At 44.6% G+C, this 11,939-nt stretch overlaps 1 protein-coding gene across 1 annotated transcript in view; it reads right to left on the minus strand.

The window, feature by feature from the left end:
- The window catches only part of DIP2B (disco interacting protein 2 homolog B), a 226,522-nt gene extending 215,160 nt beyond the window's left edge, over positions 1–11,362 (minus strand). The window contains exon 1 of the mRNA XM_052640814.1: positions 11,240–11,362. Within this exon, the coding sequence (XP_052496774.1) occupies positions 11,240–11,339 (100 nt within the window). The 5' untranslated portion in view covers positions 11,340–11,362. The remainder of the gene's footprint in view (positions 1–11,239) is intronic.
- Positions 11,363–11,939: the final 577 nt, after the last annotated feature.

An 11,939-nucleotide genomic window follows, 5' to 3' on the forward strand; every position in this document is an offset into this window, starting at 1 on the left:
CTCCAGTGCATGAAAGTGAAAAGTGAAAGGGAAGTTGCTCAGTCGTGCCCGACTCTTAGCGACCCCATGGACTGCAGCCTACCAGGCTCCTCCACCCATGGGATTTTCCAGGCAAGAGTATTGGAGTGGGGTGCCATTGCCTTCTCCGAAAAAAAAAAAAAGAAAAAATAGCCTGAAACAGAAGAAATTAATAAGGACTAAAGTAGTCAGTTAGTTTCATGATGAAAAGGCCATCCAATCAGGCGTGAAACCACAGGTAAATTTCAGTAGGAGAAAAGGCAGCCCTGACAAAGAAAATAATCACTGCAAAGGCACAGAGATGGGAATGAGCTGTTTGAGGAAAAGGGTGAGGAAACAAGTCTAACTGTAATACAAGAGTCTGTCAGATACCTATAAGGAAATAAGAATAGATAGGTAGGCTGATGACAGAGCCTAGATTCGTTCACTGGCGGAACAGGTGCTGAAAAACACTTATGCTAAACGATGCCGTGGGCTGTCCTCAAGCACCTTACGAAGGGAGATGACAGTATCTATGCAAATGCTCTCACGGTAACTTTAAGATCATCTGAAAAATAGCTATAATATATGAGTAACGTTAGAAGTTCAGAGAACCAACAGATGAGGAAGCTTTTTCTTTAAACAGAAAGTTTTCTTCTAGGACTTCCCCTGGTCTCCTTGAAGAAAACAGTAAGCAAAGAACCACAGGAGGAAAACTCACCAGTGCTTTTGCTACGTGTTCAATTTAAAAATGAAAGCTTTTCCAAACCAGAAAGGAAGCCCAGTAAAGTAAGAATGACAACTCTTTACAGTTTTAAGACAAGAAAGAAAACTCTGCATGGTGATAGATGTTAATGAGATTTACTAAGGTGATCATTTCCTAACATACAGAAATATCGAATCGTTGTGTCATACTCCAGAAATTAATAAATATAATGTTGTATGTCAATTATACCTCAATTTAAAAAAAGAAAAATCACAGATCTACTAAACAAGAAACTATCAGAAGCTTCTCCTAACGATTCCTGCTGGGTTCATCTTTAAAAAGGAGATTAAGTGACAAGACCAGCCAGCACCATAATGTATTCATGCCTGACCTGAGTTAAAACCCACAAGGTTCCAGCCTATGAATAAATTGAGACAACATAACTCAAGGTCCTTAAGAAGAAAGAAAGAAAGAAAATCCTATAGCCGCTTTAATTTATCCCTAAAAGCAAGAATCTTCTAAAAAAAAAAAGATATTAGAGCACTATTACTTCATAAAAGAGAACTCCCAAAAAATCAATTGAAAGTACGTGTTGTCTACAGAAACATTTACGTTAGTTTAAACATTAATTTTTAAATTAAACATAAATATCCTAAGGAAAAAAATAAAACTAAACTAAAAATTCTTTCTGAAGCAGAACAGAACCACAATACTCAACCTGAAGCTCAGAAAAAAACAAGTCCAGGACACAGGACCTTTCAAAGACGTCCTGTGGGCTTTCATTTAGGGTTGACCTGTATAGCATTCAAAATATTTTCTTTCTGGATTTCCCCTTTTCAGCTTTTCATCATCCCCATCTCAATTCAAGGAAGAAAAATTAACTTCACATCAAAATATAAGTACATAAAATTATCTCTTACTTTACAGATACACAACCTTAAAAGGATTTTACCCAATATCTTTAGTTCTTTTAAGAAATAAAGCAGTCACACCTTGCCAGAAGTTAGGCTGATGGAACTTCTCCAAACACATTTTAGAGTGCTAACTCCCCAGGGTTCTGGCAAAACAAGGTCAAAAATAACCTCACTCCTATTCCTATCTATTTCTCCTAGAAGAGGATGGAACATTTCCATTCTTTTCTCTCCAGGGAGCCCTACTCCCAAACATCAAAGACAGAAAATGTATCCTAAGAGAAGGGGGTCCAAGAGTTAGGATGCAAGAGAATTCTGCTGAAATTACTTGAAACAATATGATTCAGGGAGATGGAGCCAGTATGGAAATACCATGGGTTTTGGAGTCAAGCCAACCTGTCTTCCAACCCCAGGACGCCGTACTCCCAGACTTCACGTTCCTTAACAAGTCTCTACAGAATGGAAACAACACACTATCTAGGAGTTGTCAGCATTAGAAGCACACTTCCAAGACTCGTCCAAGGTCACACAGTAAGCAGGGGAGGCAGGACTTGAACCCAACTGTGTTCTCTCTCCTTTGCCATTCACATCAGATGTTTCTGCCGCTGGCAGGGAGAAAGGGAAAGACCAGGTCATGTGTAACGGGCAGCTCTGGCACACCCTGCACGCCTCTCAAGCTTCAGGTGCTTCTTGTTAGCTCAGTTTCCTCATCATCATGATAATAGGAGCGATTTATTCAGCACCTACTTACCTGGCTGGGCAGGGTATACACAGTTTATAAACCCTGTTACATAACAAGCACTCAATAATTGATGGCTACTTATACAGAGACCTTAACTTAAGAGAGCTTAAGAAAGGCTGGCGTCTTACAGGAAATTGAGTGGAGAAGTCAACCAGGCAGAAAAGAAGGGAAGAATATGTCAGAGTGGGCATTTCCCAGAGGAAGGCAGTGTGTACAATACAATGGCGTGCGCGCTCAGTCACTCAGTCATCTCTGACTCTTTGTGACCCCACGGATTGCAGCCCTCCAGTCTCCTCTGTCCACGGAATTTTCCAGGCAAGAAAGCTGGAGTAGGTTGCCATTTCCTACTCCAGGGGATCTCCCTGCCCCAGGGATCAAACCCGTATCTCCTGCGTTTCCTGTGTCAGCAGGTGGATTCTTTACCACTAAGCCACCTGAGAAGCCCCCTACAATACAATGGCATGGAAGCAAAAAAGCACCATGCACCCAGGGAAGGACAAGTGGTTCGGCATGGCTAGAGACAAGAGCAAAACTGTGGGAGGCACAGGAAGGAGGGTTACAAAGGTCTTGATATACAAAAGATGCTGGATTTTATCCTGTGGATAGAAGAAGCCAATGAAACTTTTCAGGCAAAAGGACACAATGAGATCTGTGTTTCAGGATGATCATTCCATCACAGAAGAGAGAAGGATGAATTGGAGGGAAAGAGACTGAAGGTGGGCAGACAAGTTAGGAGACCACTGCAATAGTCTCAGTAAAAGATGGTAAGACCCTAAACAAAGGCAGAAACTATGTGAATGGAGGGGAGGAAGCAGAATCAACAGGATTTACTGACTCACTAGAAGTTAAGGATGACCCCCAAGTATCTGCGGAGCAGACTGGAACAAGGGGTACAGTTCGGGATCTCCTAAGTTACAGCTGTCTAGGGGGAATCAATGGGAATCAGTGGGAGTCAGGACTAAAGATACAGACTAGAAAGCCATCTCCCAGTCAAGATAGCTGAAGCCCTGGGCATAGGTGCAATCACTCAGCAAGTGTATGTGAAGTGAGGTGAAGGCTAATGACTGATGTAGGAACACCCACGCTGGGACAAAGAGAGAAAAAGAAGCCCAAGGGAGAGCTGAAGGAGGAGCAGTCAGGGGGCTGGAAGGAAATTATGTCGTAAAAGCTAAGGAAGAAGGAAGTTTCATAAAGATAGTGGAGCATGGTATCCAATGCTGTACAGAAAGATGCTATATACCGTGGGTCCTTTTCAGTCTGAAATCAGAAGTTACTAGTGGCCTTGGAAACAGTTGTTTCAGAGGCTTGATGAGGAAAAAGCAATGGACTGAAGAGTTAGCAAAAGTAAGAAATAAAGGATATATGAGAGGGGGAGAACACTAGCACTCAAGAGCAAACAGGTTCCAACAAAGGGCTGTGGGAAGAGACTTTTCTCAAGATAAGAGAAACCAGTACTTTTATAGGCTGAAGGGAAGGAGCCAAGAGTCAAGTGTTAAGTGAGAGGCTAAAGATGAGAGGAAAAGACAAAGGCAGAAGACTGCAAATGAATAGAGTAATCAATAAAGTCAGATCCCAAGATCCCAGGAGAGAAGGGACGGGACTGAGAGCACAGTCAGAGGGGTAAGCTGCACATCAGGAGGGTGACAGCTCTTCCTCTGAGAAAACACGGAAAGGGGATAACATGGGAACTGAAAGAGATAAGTGTGAGTGTTGAAGAGAGAGGCTCAGGGAGTCTGGCCCTCCTTACCAACTAGTAATAATGAAAACTGGTCATACAGATTTGGTTCTATTTTTTTTTAAAGCACAGTGGGAAGGAGGGGCTAAGTTAGCAACCATTCTCCTTTGCTGCCTTCTTTTTTCCCCCAATACTATTATTTATGTATTGGCTGTGCTGGGTCTTCATCGCTACGTGCGGGCTTTCTCCAGCTGCGGCGAGCAGGGGCCACGCTCTCGTTGCGGTGCAGGGGTCTCCCTGCGGTGGCTTCCCTTGCTGCGGAGTACGGGCTATGCTCACACGGGCTTAGCTGCCCCACGGCACGTGGGATCTTAGCTTCCCAGACGAGAGATCAAACCCGTGTACCCTGAGTTAGCAGGCAGATTCTTAACCACTGGACCTCCGGGGAAGTCCACAGATTTGGTTCTTAACTTTGCTTCAGAGTCCTCTTTAAGAAACTGGACACTCTCCTCCACAAAAAGGCACAGAAGCACACTCAGAGCACACTACACACGACTTCAGCATTTCCAGGTCCACTAAAGCCAACCCACGCATCCAAAGATCCTGTCAGCTGTGATGCTATAGAATTCCAAAGAAACGGGCTTTCAGAAGGTATTTTGTTCACAGAAGAGCATCCACAAAGGAAGGCAACTATTCACTATAAACACAAGTATATGAGGAAATTCCCTGGCGGTCCAGTGGCTAAAATTCCATGCTGTCAAAGTAGGGGGCCTGGGTTTGACCCCTGGTCAGGGAACTAGATCAAACTCAACTAAGAGTTTGCATGCCACAACCAAAGAACCTGTGTGCCACAATTAAGACCCAGTGCAGCCAAATAAATAAATATTAAAAAAAAAAAACCCACAACCAAAAACCCACAAATACATGAAAAACTTGTAATTAAACATCTATGACATAGTTACCAAAAAATGTGCATAAAAGCACTCAGACTCTAGGCAAAAAGAATACAGAAGACCACCCCCGCTTTCACAAATCTCAGAATTTAAAGACAACGCGTTACAGGGCCTTGGATTTACCAATGGTTTTAGGTCAAAGTAGTATTTTTTTTTTTTTTCCAAAGTAGTATTTTTAAAAGATAAAAGATCAATCTAGAGCTGACTCTTAAGTCTAAAGACAAACGACTAAGCAAGGCTGGAGATAAATGCAACTCAAAGGAAAAGTGGATGCAAGGAAAGTTTTGAAGGAGGAATTGAAAGGATTTGTTCACTAAGGACAAATGGAGGAAAAAGAAGAGTCAAAAAACACAAGTGAAGGCTGAGTATCCACATGTGCCTTTTCATAGCTTGGAGACGCTTGAGTCTAAGAAACCATGCTTAAATGTCAGAGCCATTTGTCGGAACCCACAGGCCTGGAAGTGCACACATGCCCGATGCCTGTGTGAAACAAACCAGCTACTCTTTTCTGCTCTAGTCAACCGCCTGCCATGACCCAACACGTGTTGAACGAGGGCAGAGGGTGCCGATAGGAGCAGCTGACGGAGGAGTCAAGCCTTACTTGCAGAAAAGAATTACACAAATTGATTCCATTCATCACTTCATACATAACTGTATTCTGCTAAGTAACAGAAGATATTAAAAACAGCCAAATCACTACGCATCTATTCACTATCAGAGACAATAAAGATTACACTTACGGAGCCCTGACTGCATGCACGCACCACGCTCAGCTGTTTTCCTAGGATCTCTTTTTAAACCACCTTACAACTCTAGTAAGGTTAAGGTTGCCGTTCCTTTTTTTAAGAATGGAAGAAACTAACACAAGGGAGGTTAGGCAGTCCGTCCAAGGTCAGAGAGTTAAGTGACAGCCAGGACTTGGATGCCAGCCCACCAGATGCCAAAGCCCACACTCCTCATATGATCATACAACCCTGCCTCGTGCCAAGATCAAATCCCCAAGACAGAGACTTTTATGTTTCAATTCACATCTAAATGAGGTGAGCAAAAATTTATTGCACTCTTACTACAAGAAAGAAATTGGTCATCAGTTGTTTAAAGGACTTAAAGAATGACCTCTGCAGGAGTTTACTCTGAGGTGAAATGAAAAACAACTTAAATAATTAAAAAAAAAAACCTATGACTGGCAAAAATGTAAATGGTGTAAGATTTGGAGCAACAGAGCTCACAGCGGTCAGGGGCAGGTTTAGGAAAAATGTAGAACTTCAACTAATTCTTAAGGAACTGTGAGAAATGGTGCCGATGAGGTGCAGAGCAGGAAGAAGTGTTTCAGAGAGCATTCCTGATTAATCATGAGAACCATGAAGGACTGTAATCATTACAATACAAACACATGTGAAGGCCCTTTTTAGCCAGTCATCTGAACTTTCAACCCTGAGGCGCTAATCCACACATAGGCCAGGAGAGAAAGCTGCCATCGAGCGCTGGGCTGGGAGGGAAGGATTAGAGATGTCTCTTGTTCAAAAATTCCCCTCAATGTTATGGGACTGGCAAACGACGAGATAAATTTTTCAAAATGTCAGTACACAGAACTGGAATGTCTAAACAAGCGCCATCCTTTACAGTAAAGTGAATCATCCTTCCAATGACTTTGTCTGTCACTACTTTCTGGAACTGCCCTCGAAACCAGTTTACCACCATTCTAGTTTTTTGACAGTCACAAATAAAACCCATTTATATATAATCACTAATTTTTTTTCATTCACAGCCAGTTTGGACTCCAAGAGAACATCCATCAGCTTTTCTCTACTTGACACTAAGTGACCTATAAAATGAAACTCTGCCCTCAAATAATTAAAAATTGCCACCATCAGAGTTTGCTGAGCTATGTGTCACAGGCTCTGACGAGCAATTCCTAAAGATGTGTTCCAACATACGCCAAGTACAGCCCACCAAAAAAAAGAGATATGCAAGTTCCAGAGAATAAACCACTTAGCTAATGCCCTGTTTGGGTTATCCAAAAACCCACACACCTGCTTTCCTTAGTACTTCTAACACTAGAAAAGACAACTGCTTAGATGTCACTTTCCGATGAAGGTGTTCTTATGAATTCATGACTATGCCACATATTTGAGGAGGACTGGCCACACTTTTCCATGATAAGTAAAGCAAGAAGGATTTACCAGTTCTCTGGTGGCTTAATTCTAAACTGGAGTCTGGAGACTGTGCAGCACAATCTCAACTCAGCATCTCTCCCCTTTCCTCTCCAACTCCTCTGCCCACCTCCTAAAGACGGTGCACTTCAACTCCTAGGAAGCGGCCGTGTCTTAACCCTCCACCCTCAAGGCCAACCTGCACCATGCTTTGAGGACCCTGAGTTATGTCACGAAATAGACAGGAGAAAGGGAGGATGTGTCTGGGTTTGTTGTGTTTGTGCTCAGAGAAGTGTTCAAACAAGAAAAGGGAGGATCCCTTCCTGTGAGTGTTATTTTATCTTAAATACCTTTCCAGTTGTCACCCTGGGACTGTTCTCAGGCAGAAAGACTCCCACCCCCGCCCCCTCCTCGATATGCCGCAGACAGCCTTCCTTCCTCCACTTAGGACTGAGCTGCACCAAGCTAATCACAGCCCCCGCTACCAGCGTCCAGGTCTGTACTCACCGTTCTCTGCTTTCTTTTTCACAGCGATAAAGCAGACAGTTTCCTCTTTTCTTAGAAGGCAGCCTCTGTACAAACTCTCACGTACCCTTTGGTCTCATGAACTGTTTTGTTGGCATTTTTAAGTAATTTCCCTTTCAGACTCAAAGCTCTTTGAAAGCGAATACAGTACCCTGCTAACCCCTGTGTCCTGAGCACACAGTAAGCAGAAAATAAATGTCTGCTCAATCAAGTAAGTGAATGATAGATTTTAAAAGAAATTTCAGAAAGACAATCTAATAAGACTCTTCAGAATTATGGCGTACAACTTTGTTTTTAATAAAAGTTTGGTGTTTTTTTTAGTACCTATTTGGCTGCACGAGGTTTTAGCTGTAGTACATAGGATCTAGCTCCCTGCCCTCGGATCGATCCCGGGTCCCTGCACCGGGAGCCTGGAGTTTCAGCCACTGGACTACCAGGGAAGTCCCGACATACAACTGTTTCGTGGCGTTTGCTTAGAGTAAAAAGTAGATTTAATAGCTTATGCAATAGCTATACAGATATTTAAGTCATTCAATGGTAACAGATGCCATAATAATGTGGCAGCTTAAGATACTGGCACTAATTAGTGAGCAGCTAATATTCACTGACAAAACACTAAACCTTTCTGAGTCTTGGTTTTCCATTCTGTTCAATTAAAAAAAACCAAAAAAGTGAGGCTCGAATGACATATCAAATCATAAAACAGATACAATGTATTATCAGACAAATTTAAACAAATTCCCATCATTGGTGTTATTTTATGTACATACACTTGACTAAAACATATGATTTAAGTTCAGACAACAAAGCTCATTGCCAAATATATAAAATATATAACAGTACATGTAGGTCATGAAAAAATTTCAGTTATGAGAATACTTATAGAAACCTCCTACCTATTCAATTAGTCTACAGAAAAGGTTGTGACTAGGTGTTAGTTCAATTTTCAATGATTCTCCGGACAGTGCTGGCCTGTTCTTTCTGCTGCAAATGCGGGCAGCTTGAAGTACCAAGTCCACAGTGACCCGCCTGAACGGAGCACCAGCCACAGCTCTGGGCTCTGCAACGCGCTCTGCGGCAAACGGCCCAGGGAGGCACAACCTGCGTTCCAGCGCAGAGCTGGCTCATCTGGGACCCAAGCCCGCAGCTGAAAACACAAGTGAGCACAAAGAAAATTCTTTAAAGGCATACAGCTCAGGCAACCGCTATAATTAGGACCCACTACAGCCTGAACCGAGAAAAATGAATAAAATCGAGGAATGAGAGCAACAAAGCCAACCACACACAATAAACACAGAGTTAAAAGTATCTTTTTTCCCAAAGAAAAAAGTACTTTTGTCAGAGCAGTAACTGTAGAGAAAATGTAAGACAAACAAAGGTCCCTTCAAAATATGCTAACAGGCATCACAAATAACACTGTGCTATAGATTTGGGGATTGCTGCTGGTGGTCTCAACTTCACTTGAATTCCTAAAAATGTCTACCTACTTCTCCAGTCAACCATTCTCCGTACTTTAAGCAAGAGAGACAAACAGATGGTCAAGATGCTGACACTGCAGGCCTGAGGTTTTTCAACTGTATTTTTTCCAGTTTTCCATCGTTAAAAGAGATGAAATACCGGATAATGTAGCATAAATCTTTAAGAAACCATTTCAAATCTCAGCCACATGCCAAACCAAAACAATCCTGCAACAGGAAATAAACCATGCACTTGTCCTGAAAAAATGCTGAAGCCTTAGCCTTACAATCTGTAGGAGTTTCACACCTTCTTCAAGCAAAGGTGAGCTAGCCAGTATGAGTCCTAGAAACAGTTCCTTGGAATCATCTCTAGAAACAACCAGAGAAGTAAAGAATAATCAGCTGGAAGCAGATACACCAAGAATAAGGAGCTTCCAGGATTTCCCTCTCCATGTAAAAGCAATTAACTCCTATTTTTAATCTCTTTCTGACGCAAACATCCAGCCAAACTTCTCTCCTTCTAGCTAATCAAAGATAGCTGATGTGTTACTCTAACTTGCTTTAAAAGTCCAATTTGAATGAAAGTCATCATGGATTGAATGACAATGCTTTAGTCTAGAAGAATGAGGTATTTCGAGAGGTAGAATCAAGATAGCAATGCCCTGAACATTTCACAGAAACAGACTCATCCACCACAACTGATACCGGGGACTGGCCAAAGAGTAACTTCCCAACTGATTAACCGAAAAATAATACGTTGCTAATTGAGTGCAAATGAAAAGGGCACCTCCCTATACATTGGGAAACCCTAACAAGGTTATTAAAAATAATTATTTCCCTCCATGCCCAAGTGACTTTATAACACTCAAATCTATTTGGGATTTTTTTTGTTTGTTTTTTTTTACTGTAAAGGATGGGGGGAGGGGGTGTGTAGAGAGAATGCCTTGATAAGTAAACAAAAAGTTAAAACTCTCCTGGAAACTTGTCACATTCTTCTTTTCCAATCAGCAATTTTTAATCCACTTGAAAAATGCTAGTGGAGAGGGCTTTTGGCAAAGAACTCAAGAAGAATATGCAACTCTGGGGGCACCACCACAGTACCGATATCAAGCTTGGAGAGAATGCTGCTTTTGTCTCAGAGGCAGCCTGTGACAAAAACAGGAACTTTATGGAGAACTGATCACAACTGCCCAAGAAGCCTGATCACATGCCCAACACAAGGCAGCGTTTCTCTCATTGTTGTCCAGGGACTTCTCGAATAATAGTAGCTCGATTTATTCCATTCTTTTAATTCTCAAAACCAATCCAAGCGTCCTTGTAACAATCCATCGTCAAAAGAAAGACCGTGCCGGCCAGGATTTGCAATGTAACCAGTAGCCACCTCTCTCCTTTCCTAAGATTCCAAAAGGTGATCAGATGCGGAAAATTCAGCCCGAATACAGGCACCGAGGGAAGAAAACAACAACAACAACAACAACCCTTCTGACAAACGTGGTCTAAAAGCCGCCCCGTGTGTCTCTCTGGGTTAATGCCACTGCTTCTGGCCTCCTTAGGACCCTCAACGGCCCACCCCGCTTCTATCTCACTCCTGTCACTGGGGAGGCATCTCGCATTGTTAAACAAGGAAGAAGAAATGCTGGCGGATTTCCCCTGTCTCTCTCTCTTTTTCTGAAGGGGGGAAGGGGAGCTGAAACAGGCGTGGGGCCCTCCGCTGGAAGAGAGTACAGGAGGACCGGAGCAAGCTGTCAGCCACCCCGCCGGCGGCCTCACCCCCACCCCGCCCCCACCGTGCCCCGGCGCCCGGGCAGAAGCCTGAAGCGGGAGGACACAGCTTTGTCTGGGGTTTGGGGGGACAGGGAGCGCAGAAGCAGCCCGAGCCTGAAGACCTCTCCCCCCAGCCCCGGCTCCCCCGCTCCCAGAGAACACAATCAACCACACGGAAAGCCACTTTCGGGGAAGGAGAGGAGGAGAGCGACCCTTCACGTGAAGCCCAGGCCAGATTTCCGGCACCCTCCTCCCCTCTGCCCGCACGGCCACCAGGGCGCGCGGTGGGGACCCGGTCTCCCCTCGCCGCGATCCGCAGCGGCGCCCGGGCGCCCGCTCCCTCGCCCGGCTCCTACCCTCCGAGAGCTCCAGCTCCAGCTCCGCCAGCTGCGCCCGCACTTCGGGCGGCAACGCCGCCACCGCAGCCGGCGAGGGCTCCAGGCCTCGCTCCGCCATCCCGGCTCTACCAGCCACACTCCGGAAGACAAACGAGGGGGCCGAAGGAGGGACGGACTGACGCGGGCCCACACCCCGGCTACAGGATCCGGCTCCGGCCGCCGAGCGCCGCCAGCGCACCCACTGCCGCCGCCGCCATGAGCAAGAGTCACGTGAGCCCGGCGGCCCCGCCCCCGGACCCAGGACGCACCGCCTCCGCAGGCGAGTCAAGCTGCGGACTCCCGGGCTGATGGCGCCCTCTACTGGGAGATTCCTGAAACTACGAGTCCAAGCCCGCTGCCACGATTTCTCTCCAGAGAAATGGGCTCACTGTGTTGCTGTGGACCCGGACGTTTACCTTTTACGAACTCGCGAGGAAGGAGTTCTCAGGGGCCCCAGGCCTTGCTTTTTCCAGTTCTCTGCACCTAATAGTGTATGCTTTTATCTTGTCCCTTTATTCGTTTCCCGGGCTAATTGACACCACCCATATTCATAATGACTTGAACTCAGGCAGTTCTTTTCACTGGGGCTTCCTGGTCACATTTACCAGGAGCTCTTTGTTTTTAAGGGGCTTCCCAGGTGGCGCTAATTGGCAAAGAACCCGCCTGCCAAAGCAAAACG

Source organism: Budorcas taxicolor, chromosome 5, assembly GCF_023091745.1.
Source record: "Budorcas taxicolor isolate Tak-1 chromosome 5, Takin1.1, whole genome shotgun sequence".
Taxonomy (NCBI): Eukaryota; Metazoa; Chordata; class Mammalia; order Artiodactyla; family Bovidae; genus Budorcas; species Budorcas taxicolor.